General features: G+C 38.1%; 1 protein-coding gene across 1 annotated transcript in view; it reads right to left on the reverse strand.

Annotated features, from left to right (window-relative positions):
* Positions 1-5351, reverse strand: part of LOC106790908 (netrin-1-like) — a 133194-nt gene extending 127843 nt beyond the window's left edge. Inside the window, exon 1 of the mRNA XM_014756166.1 lies at positions 2969-5351. Within this exon, the coding sequence (XP_014611652.1) occupies positions 2969-4376 (1408 nt within the window). The 5' untranslated portion in view covers positions 4377-5351. The remainder of the gene's footprint in view (positions 1-2968) is intronic.
* Positions 5352-12269: the final 6918 nt, after the last annotated feature.

Here is a 12269-nt window from a genome sequence, read left to right on the forward strand (position 1 = left end):
AAAAAATAAAATATTAAAAAAAAAAAAAAAAGGAAAAAAAATAAATAAATTGAATAAAAAAAGAAAAAAGACAATACCCGCGAATAAAAGAAATATATACATGCAAAACATATTTATAACAACGTTTTTTCGACGGTGGGGGGGGGGAACGAGGAGGGGGAGGGGGTACATTTTCCACGATGTGTCGCGTATCGCGCGGAACTACATGCATGAGTATGTGCATATGTGTACGTATATGTGTATGATTACATATAAATACTCGTATAACGTAACACATACGTAGAATCGAAAACGAGCGAAGTTTCGCGGATGGTAGACCGCGTTGAATCGGCACGAAAGCCGATTTCGAGGAGCGACGATTACCGGAGCTTTTTCCATCCCCCTACCCCATTCCCACCCACCCTATCTATCCCCCCCCCGAAACACCGTAACTACCGCTTTTCTTTCCCCCCCCGCAACCCTCAGTATTTTTTGTATTTTTTATTTTTGTTTTTGTTTTTTTTATATATCCAATGCCGTTGCCAACGGTGGCGATAGCAAATTTTTGTAATATCCGAGAGAATTCGCGGTGCGCGGTTCGAGTTGAAAACAAATCGTTCGTCCCTTCGAAAAAGAAAAAAAAAAAAAAGAACGTTTTATTAGAGGTCCCAACCGACCTCCTACTCCTCCTCCTCCCACCCCTATTTTCCTCTCCCTCTTCCCACCTCAGTTTGTGTTATTCCGAATTAATATCGGGCTTTCAACGATCGCGTGCTGCAACCTCGCCTACGAGGCAACATATTTTTTTATACATATCTATACATGCATATATATATATTTTTTTTCTTTATTTCATTCATCATTTTCCGTCGTTGCTCTTTGTTGTTGTTTTTTTAAATTTAAATTATTCTCTTGCTATTCGACGTGGTTGTTATTCTTGTTAAAAATATTGTATATAAATAATAGGAGAAAAAGAGATGAAGATGGAGAACTAGAAGAAAAAGAAGAAGAAGAAGTGGAGAAGGTGGAAGGAAAAAATATGTACGCGTGCAATTAATTTCGATGAATAGCAGCTTAACGCTGTTATCGCACCTTAGAATCGTTGTAAACGCAGCAGCCCCCTTCATTTCTTCTCTCTCTCTCTCTCTCTCTCTCTCGATAATTCTCTTTTTCTCGGCCTATACTCAGGCGTCCGAGCGATGAAGAAACGAAGAAACGAACGAATGAACGAACGAATGAACGAATGAACGAATGAACGAACGAACGACCCCAAAATTACGCGTCGCGTATTCGCACGCGTGCAGATCGCGGTCGGCGCGCGAAAAGGGGCCGTCCCTTATCGATTCGAAACGATTTTAGAGGGTGGTTTTACCCCTCGACGTTTTTGATTTCGGCACGCAGCCTCCGAACGTAGCAGAGAACGAACCAACGAACGAACGAACGAACGAATGAACGAGTGAGAGAGAGAGAGAGAGAGAGAGAAAGAGAGAGAGAGGCTAACGCTTCGCCGCTTCGAATTAAGGGGTGAAGCCGAAGGAAGAAGGGCTGCTTTCCCTCGAGGCTCGATCGTCGACGTAGACGAGGATGGGAAGATGCGAAACTGGAAAGAACAAGAGAAAAAGAAAGAGAAAGATAAAGATGAAGAGAGAAAGAAAGAAAGAAAAAGAGAAGAAACGAATAGAGAGGGTGGAAGATCGAGTTCGACTCGTTTGTTTTGTGTTTATTTTGTATATCTCGAAATCCCGTAGAGAAGACACACCCCTCGTGGAATCCCTTCATCCCTTTGCTGCCCTGATCAAATTCAATGAATATGCCTCGGATAAAAGTTTACAAGGATACACGCAGAGAAAACGATCCTACTTTATTCATTTCTTTTCTATATCTCTTTGACAACGATGTTTGTCGAATAATGAAAATAATTGTTTTATAACTTTATACCGATTCATCCGAACGAACGAACGAACGAAATCTTTCACGAGTGTTTGACAATTTGAAGCAAAATGAAAACACATACATACGCAAACGACTTGTCCGTATGCGTGTGACCGCACGGAAACCGAGTGAATGAGTTTTCTATTTACCGTTAATAAATAAACGAATGTGAATTATCGAGGCGTACGCGAAACAAAGCCGGGGAAACTGGTTCGGAATCGGTAACACACTCTTTGCGAGTTGTATCGCAAAGCGATACGGGTATCCAGTTTAACCAGGCGCATTCGTTTCGGTATCTAAACTCGGTTATCGGATTAAATAAATCCTTATCTAGCGGCAAAGTAAAAAGAGAGATAGAGATAGAGAGAGAAAATGAGAGAAGGGGGTGGACGTAGGGGTAAAGAAACTTGAAAAAAGAAAGAACGTACACACATACACCGGCGTGGCCGTGTTTTGCATTCTCCGACGGTCGAACGTGTAACGCGCTCGCCGAGATAATCATGGTGGTGATGGTGATGGTGGTGTATGATCCTGTGCGGGCGCGCACACCTCGTTTTTCGTCGACTCCCTTTTCCTGCCCCCCTCCCTACTATTTTTCTCTCTTCCTCCGTTCCGTTCTAGCCCCAGAGCCCTTTTGCTAAACGTTCGCGCTCTCGAATGTCAAACATTTTGGCCTCCCACGCTGGCAAAGGCGACTTTCACGGTGTCGTTTAACGACACGAGACTCTCAAACGAGTACCACACCACTACCTGCCTATTTTCATTGAACTCTTCTGGCACGCGCGTACGCACGCAGGCACGCACGCACGCTCCATTTCACGGCAATTAGGTACGACTCGGTATCGACGTAACATAGTACGGCGGATTTATCGGATATCAAAGAGAAAAGTCGGATTAACGTTGTTTTCATGATACAAAAGAAAAAAAAAGCGATAGAAGTATTCGTTAAGGGAGAATTCGTATTCGTAAAGGGGAGTAGGGGGGAGGCTGTTAAATGTTAAAATCCCTGTTTAAAAGAAGAGAAAAATGAAATGTAATATCGGTGATTGATGCCGACCTTTGCACTCGTTGGCATCCCTCGCAGTAGCCCTGGCCCAGGGACGGTCAAAATGGAATGGCCGACACCTCTCGCAATCTCTACCGGCGGTGTTGTGCTTGCACTCGCAGACGACCTCGCCGTCCTTGCCGGGGATGCACCTTGCCGCGTGGCCGTTGCACTTGCACCTGCCGCCCACGGCGAAGTCCGAGACGGCGTAATGATGCGCGAGGGTCCCGGTACCGACGACGCTCAATCCACCAAGATTGCTGGTAATCGTTGTGGTGGTCGAGGTGGTGCCTATGCTGCTGCTCGTGCTCCCAGTCACGGGAGCTACGAAGCTCATGTCTTGGGGATCGAGTGCGTCGTTCGATTGCATTTCGCGTGATCCCAACATTTGATGGGAATGAATGGAAGAGGGTAATGCCGTGACGAAACCATCGACGACGCCGCCGTGCAAAAGGTTGCTCTTTTGATTCTTCAATCTTTCCTCGCGTTCTCTCTCGCGTTCCCTTTCCCGTTTGGCGAGTTCCTCGACCCCGAGCCCGACGTGCTCGTCGACGACTCCCAACTGTGAGACTTGATCTTGACTAGGCTGTTGTGGCATGTGAAGTCTATTGAAGACAACCCTGACGTCGGTCGCGGTAACCCAATCTTGGAGAACCGGAGAATTGTCAAAATCCGCCGCGGATGGACGACCTTCCAATGTGCTAAAGGCTATCCGACCGACCGGTCCAAGACCATCGCCACCCGTATAACGATGGCTGTCCGTGCATCTGGCCTCCTGCTCGTTCGCCTTCGTGATCGTCGCCCTGTTTGGCCTACCGTAGACCCGCCGGCACTGGGACGAGTAGAATTGAAAGGGCTGCCAGGTCTTCCCGTAGTCCATCGACTTGTAAATGGCGATCGAGTCGGGCTTGGCAGCGCGCGGACAAAATTGTAGGCTCACGTAAGTTAGCTCGTATTTCTTACCGAGGGACAGGGTAAGCGTGACGTTGTCTGGCGGCGCTGAAAAACTTTGCGAGGTTACGAGGGGCTCGCTGCGCCAGCACGTCACGTTGTTCGGGTTGTTAAGGTCGGTCAGATAACTAGCCGGGAATCGTCGTCTAGGCGTGCTGTCGTCGCAAATGTGACACTGTCCGATACCTATCGATCCACCTGGTTGCTCATTGACGTCGCAATATCTCGTAGGACCACCGCTCCCACAGGTAGAGGAAGCCTCGACCGCCGCACCGAACGCGGCGTTTACGAAATCCGGGATGCACCTTCTCGGCCTGTCCTCGTCGTAACAAGGATCCGAAGGGTTTTGTTGACTGGAGAACATCTTAGCGTATATTTCTCCACCCGCTGTCGAACTTCTAGTTTGGACCAATACCAAACCGCAAAGCGCGGCTAGGATCCACGAGGATCCTATCGAAAGCATCGACATTATTTTTGATTTGATTTCAGATTTGATTTGATATTATATTTTATATTGTATTTATTTTTCCCCTGTTTTTTTTTTTTCTTTCGATTTCACGAAGAATCAGGAAGAGATCCTCTCGATGTCTCTTACCGCGGAGCAAGCCCTTTCACGCTTCCTCCTCGTTCTTACCCCGAACTCTGACCCCTTTTGCGAAAGGGAGGGAAACGAGAGGGAAGGAAATGACGTCGAACCCTTTTCTATCTGCTCTCTCTCTCTCTCTCTCTCTCTCTCTCTCGCAAACACCTTTTCTTTTACATCCTTCTCGTCGTAGTACTCGTCGTCGTTGTCGTCGTCGTAGTCGTTTTATTCGTAATCGTAGTCAACGTCGTCATATCGACACGCTTTCGATGAGAGAGAGATCCTTCTTGTATTTTTCCTCTTACTCTTCCTTCTTTTTTATTATACCCCAATCGCGTAACCGAAAGACGATTTCAGATTCGTACATGGAAGAGAATGATCTCTCGTATAAATAACCAAAAAATGAAAAAACCGTATCTCTTAAATAAAACTTTGATCTCTCTCATATATGATTAGAAAATAAATATTCAACAAAGTTGTTTTTTCTGTTGTTTGTTTTTGTTTTTATCTTAAGTGTACTCTGCACAAGAGTACAATAGCCGCAATAACTTCATTACTGTATTATACTGATTATCCTGCAAACGATCATATAAAATCGACGTTACGAAGTTAAAACGAACGGACGAATAGCGAGCGAGCGAGCGACAGTTCGAGGAAATGATTAAAACGCGCGTACACAAGTGACCACGAGATATAGATGATTATAATAATGCGGTAACTCTGACGCGATTTCGATTGAAAAAAAAGGGGACAAGGAGAGTTTGACGACAAAATCAACCCTAACTTCGTGGCGGCTCGCCGCTAACTGAGCCGCCGTTCTCGCGCGATGCACGTCCGAACTGTTCGGAGTCCCTCTCTCGCACTAAACCCTCCCCACCCCGTTTTCCCCACTATCTATTCCTCTCTCTTTCTGTCACATTCGCTCGCTCGCTCGTTCCTGCGTTCGTTCTCTCTTTCTTACACACACGTAGAGACAGACGGTCGTTCGAACTCCGTTCTTCGGTACTCCTCGTCGACCACCCTACTCGTCCAATCCAACTACGTGCTCACTCCCCACCACTAGAGAACGCGTTCGTGGATCCTCCGGATCCAGAAGGATGCTGCGTGGTAGCGCACGCAGCAGCAGAAACCTGCGGAAACGGACTTGCGGACGGATGGATCGGATCGCCGCCTGCGGGGTGGATACGAAGAGAACAGAGACGGTAAGAAGGGTAGGATGGTGGAAAGGGAGGAGGTTCAGAGTAGGACGGACTGATTTCACCCATATGTATATATTCTACAATACATATTATCGCGTGTATCCCCCGTTATACCCGCGATTGGTAGATTATTACCTATTTCATTGGCTTTCTCCTTTTTTTTTTTTATTTCATTTTATTTTTTTATATGCCTTTGTGTGCAGTATATATATATTTATCGGCTTTACGAACAGTTTGTCCTTTGTTTTTTACCGATAATATGATCCTTTTTGTTTATATGACAATTAAACGATGTCTCTTTTATTTTTTTTTTAATCGATCTAATTATCATTACAACGATAGAGTGATTTGTATTCTAAACGTATGGTGGTTTGACCCAATAAAAAACAAGGAGGGGAATTTATATAAAAATATAAACTAATAGTATAAAATGGCGTATATATATAATATAAAATTGAGAGAAAACTTAGGTAACGAGGTAGGCGTAAGAGTCACGCGATCTCCCTTCGACGCGATGGACCAGATTCTCTTGGGTCTTGACAGCTTGAAATTTAACGTCTTGAAATTATAAGTTGCTGCTGCTGCTGGCTGGCTGGCTGCTGTTGCACACGGGCGAGGAACCGAACAGAGAGAGAAAAAAAAAAATTCTTACGGATTTATTTGGCCGAGCGATTATTTCGAACCGTCCGTACGTCCGTCCGTCCTTCTTGGGTTCTACCACGGACAGAAATCGCAAAGACTCATCATCCTGGGGGAAGAGAAATCCACGAGAGAAAGAGAAAGAGAGAAACCAACGGATTTTTGTATATGTGTATGTATATATATCCGGAACCCTTCAACGTGCGGCATTCGTTAATCGAATTAATATAATCTTGGTGAGTTGCGAACCGGACACGCGCGCCCGTGATGACGGTCCCTGACTTTGGGCTTTTCGGCTTAGCCACTACTTCCTTCTTCTTCTTCTTTTTCTTTTTTTTTAATCTTTTTTTCCTTCTTATTTCTTATTATTTTTTCTTCCGTTATATTTTTGCCGCTTTGTAACTTTGAAAGTTAACGCGCGTGTCCTCGCCGTATCCATCCCTTTTTTTACACACCCCTCCCCTGAATTTTTGTTTCCTCTTTCTCTCTCTTTCTTTCTCATCGGAAGTATTTACTTTGAACGAATTTCTTACTTCGTTAGAATCGACAACAATGAGAGGAAACAATTATAATCGGTTGAATGAATTTATCAAGGATTTTATTGGGATATTTTCTTTATATAGTTGAAAGAGGGAACGATGATGTGATCTAACCGATTATTATTAACTGCGTAAGGTAGAATAATAATAATCGTGACTTCGGGTTTTGGGGATCGATGATTCTTTTCGGTGGAGCAGAGAGGGTTGGGGGAGAGGGCGGGAGGAGGGATTAACGCCCGTCGGCCATTAAAATTGATCGTGTCTGATTGTGAAATAAAAGTAAAAAAAAAAAAAAAAAGGGAAGACGAGAATTCGATCCGATCCGATCTCGTGCGTGATTCTTTTAAAATAAAGAAAATAAAAGAAAAGGAAAAAATATATAATAACATAATAATGATAATAATAGTAGTAGTAGTAATACGAAAAACGAAGGAAAGAGAAGATTCTGATCAAATAATTTATTAAACGTTCGCCATTTCATGGTATTTTACAATGTTACAAGAGACAACGACGAGCAAGTATCATCATCCTTCGTCGTTTCGCGAATTCTTTTTATGCGCTTGTTTGCTTGCTTGCTTGCTTGGTCGCGAAAGTTTTTACGTCGAGGTTTTTTGTCTTTTCTTTTTTTCTTTTTTTTAATATCCGTGAAAAACACATTGCGGTTTTACTAAAAAGAATCGCAACGAGACGAAAGCGGGGCGACTTTTTTTTTATTTTCCATTATTTTCTTTCTTTTTTTGTTTATCTTTCTATTTATCGTTTTGTCTCTTTTTCCTGTTTCTTTTTCTTTTTTTTTTTTTTTTTTTTTTTTTTTTTTTTTTTTTTTATTATTTGTTTGTTCTTCTTTTCCTTTCTTCCTATTATAACTTTTCGTCTATTCTTTCGCGAGTGAGATCAAATCAATCGATCTCGAATCCTAGAAAAATCATCACGATACGAATTTCGCTCGTTGATATACATATATATATATATATATAGATATATATATATATATATTATCATTATCATATAATTATTATTAAATAATATTATTATTTATTTTATTTATTTTATTTATTTATTTATTTATTTAATTATTATTATTATTGTTATTATTATTATAAGTACATATGTATATACGCGCGTGGGTGTTGTGTGTTATACATATATAAATATAATTTATTAAAATGACACGCTCTCGTGTCCGTTGCGATTCGCGCTATTATTCCTTTTCTCACGCATTTTTTCTCTTTCTCTATTATTATTATCATCATCATCATCATCATCGTCATCATCGTCATCATCATCATCTTTTTCTCTATCTTCCTGTTTAATTCTTTATATTCCTTTTCTTTTCTTTTTCTTTTTCCTTTTTTTTTTTCTTTTTTTTTTTTGGTTTTTTATTTTAATTCTTTGTCTCACTACGAAGCTTACATTACGCCTAAAAAGTTAATAATATAGTATTTGTACGAAATACCGTTGAAAGTAACATGTGACACCTCCTCGAGGAAGCTCTCAGTGGCATTGAAACGATCGGTCGGTTTTGTTAAGAGGAGAGAAAATTTGTTCGGAGGACTCTCTGTTCGCGACGCGTGTAATATTGTATGTGTTTTATCAAGTTAATGTCAATTTTTTGTCTGCTTTTTTTTCCTTTTCTTTTTTTTCAATTTTATTGTATATCTGTCGTCCTGTATATATTATTACCGCTCTCTTATTAATTCCCTTTCTCATTTTATATCCATTTATTATATTAATTAAATTTATTACTTCACAATCATCAAACTCAACACTCGCCCAATGGGTGGTAGTAGTATCAATGAAAACATTTTAATCTTTCTCTTTTATATGTATACTATTCTATTATTTTGTTTTACGTAAAAAGAGATGGTCTGCGCGCAGGATGGAATTAAAATTTTCTCAACATATAAGTATTTTATATTTTATATTTCTCAACAAAATTTCATATCTATATAGATAAAATTCAAAATAAGAATTAAGAGAAAGAGAAAGAGAGAGAATGAGAGAGATAAATGATATGCAAATTTTTGATCATTCAAAAACAAACAAGATGAATCTTACGTACCTTATTTTATTAATTAGTTGAAAAAAAGAAAAAAAGAAATAATTTCTATTATTTTTATTTCCATCCTGCAGAGAATCTCAAAATTTGTCCTAAACGTTATGCACAACGGAAACGATTAATTTCTCTCGAATTGTCATCATCATCATTGTCGTCATCATCAACATCATCGTCATATGATCGTCCATCAAGAATTAAAACGCATCGTTTCCATCGGTGATTACGCTAATTATAAATACTTCTAATCGTCTCTTAAAAATCATCGATCGTATCGCATTGATGATATTAATCAAAACGAACATGATCACAGAGACAGATACATATTTTTTTTAATGTTTGTTTTGTTTTGTTCTCATTTACTTTTTATTTCGGGGTTCGAAGCGCATTGATCTAAAACAGATCGTAGGGAAATTTTTTCTTCATAGAAGGCAGACTCACGTTTTCTTTATTTTTTCTTTGTTTGTTTTTCAAGTATGGCCGATGGTGTGTAATATTGTAACAACAGGCGGACAATAATAGAAGCCTGATAATATCTGTAAAATTTGTATTCAATGTGTTTGTATAAGTATTTTTGTGTATGTTTTACGTGTATTTATGGTTTTTTTTTTCTTTTTTATTAGCAGTGATAAAATTGCTAGGAACGTGCCCCCATTTCGGGGCACTTGTTTTTTTTTTTATATTTGTTTCTTTATTACTTTTTCTTATTTTTTTTTCTTTCTTTTTTTCTTTTTTAATCGTAATCGTTTGCTTGTTCCCTGACATCCACTGAAGTATCACGTATTGTTATGTACTGTATGTACTTATATATTTACTCATACATACGTACAAATTGTTCATAAGTTTTATTATGTGTATTATTCGCGTAATTTTTCGTGTAATTTTGTTGCGCGTATCTCCCGTTGCATATGCATTTTTTAATGTTTACTTTTTTTTCATTGTTATCTTTTTCTTTCATTTCTATTTTTTTTTTTTTTTTCATACGACACTATATCCATATTTCCCTTTCTGCCAAATGTTATCTTTACTTTTCCCTATCATCCCTTTCGTGTCATTCTAACTCATCTTTAATCCCATCGCTGATCATATACATTTATATATATATATATATATACCTTTTTTATTCTAATATATATATATATATATATAATTTTATATATTTTTATATAATTTTATATTTATTTATATATATATACTGTTCATATACCTTTATCTTAGTTTTCGTGTAGAAATAATAACTCTTATTTTCTTCTCTTCCCTTTTCTTTCCCTCTTTCTCTCTTTCTTTCTTTCTTTCTTTTATTTTTGTTTTATTGTATTTTTATACTTCTCACAGAAATTTGCTATCCAGTTTGCCGTTACGCTTTTTTCGTTCGTATAACATGTAATTAATATATTCTAATAGTCCGAAAATTAAGATTTTTCTTACTCATTATTACTCAACTATTACATACGATACTTTTTTCTTGAAAAAAACATTGTTATCCAATACGATTTTTTATCATTATTTGAAAATTATTAATATTTAAATAAAAATAGCAACCGTTCCATAGCCCTCGAGTTCGAAGGGTTAATTTGTCCCCCCCATACTCCCTCAAGAAACAAATTTTGAAAATTATTTTCTGTCAAAATCCCGATAGATTAAAAATTTCGAATTATTTAGAATAAAAAGAAAGTGTTTTGAACCAAGCGTTGAAATGTTTAATTTTGTTTTCTTTTATTTTCTTTTCTTTTCTTTCCTTTGCGCGAACGAAGCAACAAACTGGTCGGTAACGTTCGATAAAAATTTCATCGGTTTTATTGTTCGTAAAATTGCTCTTGTGTATTTTGATTAAAGCGAATGCAAGGATTCCGGTTGCCTCACACGTGTTCAATTTTTATTTCCTAACACCCCACCCCACCCCGCTTCGCCCTCAAGACTCGTACGTACGTTTTTTTTCTTTCATTCACATTCTCTCATTCGCAATCTCATTTTCATTCTTTCTCACTTTTAATCTTCTTTTCTTCTTCTTCTTCTTCTTCTTCTTCTTCTTATAGAAAATGACGCTTTACGATGGAAATTCGGATGCAATGATGCGGAATTAACGGAGGATATGCATTTTTGTGCAATGTTCCCATGTAAACCATATATTTACTTACATACACGCATACATATATGCATGTAATAATATTATTTTCTCTCTCTCTCTCTCTCTCTCTTTCTCTTTCTCTCTCTTTCTTACTTTTTCTGCGTTTTCTATGTTCACCACGATCGCAATAATTTTTGTTTTTGTCTTTCATTCATTCTCTGTCATCCACCCACGCATTCCATTTCTTTTCATTTTTTCCTTATATAGTACTAATTAACCAAAGGACAACGTACCACAAATTTCTGACACTAGTAAACGCGAATTAATAATAAATATATATTTACAAACCAAACGATCTCTCTATCTACGATCGTTACCAATGTATCTCCGATTTAAAAAAATCAATCGTTAAATTATTTTAACGAGTGTTTTATAATATATAATCCTTTGTCCGTTTGTAAAATCCTATCAACGAGTCTCTCTCTTTCTTTCTTTCTCACTTTCTCTCGCTCACTCACTCTCCCTCTCTCTCTTTATCTTAAAGAGTTAACAATAAAAAAAAAAGTCAAGGAAATTAAAGAGCAAAAAAAAAAAGAAAAAATTGAAAAAGTACTAGAAAATATGAGTAAAAGAAAAAAATAGAAAAAATCGGATAAAAAGAATTTATCTTAAAAGTAATTTATAAAATAATGCATTAGTGTGTATGTAAAGATGTAAAAATCTTGGAAGTATACAACGGCGTAGCGCGATTTCTCGACGATCGTAATTTAATGATTTTCATTTTCTTTGGATACTTCTTTTGTTATTACTTATCTAATTACGTATCTAAGGTCACCACACCTATTATCCCTTCTTCCATTACTCTTTTTCTTCTAACGTCGAATAACGATCGTCGAGATTTCGCATCGGTCTCTGGATCGTTTGTGTATTTCGCAAAAAATTTATCATTAGTACCGCATAAATTAATAAATATATAAACTTCATATATATATTGGCGCGTGATTACGTGTGTGTGTGTGTGTATGTATATATATATATATATATATACATCAAATAATCATGATCTAAGAGAATTTTTTTTTCGTATGCGCGTATTTTGGTATTTTGAGGAAAAAGGGGGTTGTTCTCATCATTTTTTTTGTGTTCTTTTCAAACATATATATCTATACCTTATCCATTTTTGTATTTTCCATTTTCTACCATTTTTTCTTTTTCTGATTATCGTTGTCTTTCTCTCTCTCTCTCTCTCTCTCTCTTTTTTTTTTTTTTTTTTTTTTT

The sequence above is a fragment of the Polistes canadensis genome, unplaced genomic scaffold (genome assembly GCF_001313835.1).
Source record: "Polistes canadensis isolate GaletaPanama2010 unplaced genomic scaffold, ASM131383v1 scaffold_268, whole genome shotgun sequence".
Classification (NCBI taxonomy): domain Eukaryota; kingdom Metazoa; phylum Arthropoda; class Insecta; order Hymenoptera; family Vespidae; genus Polistes; species Polistes canadensis.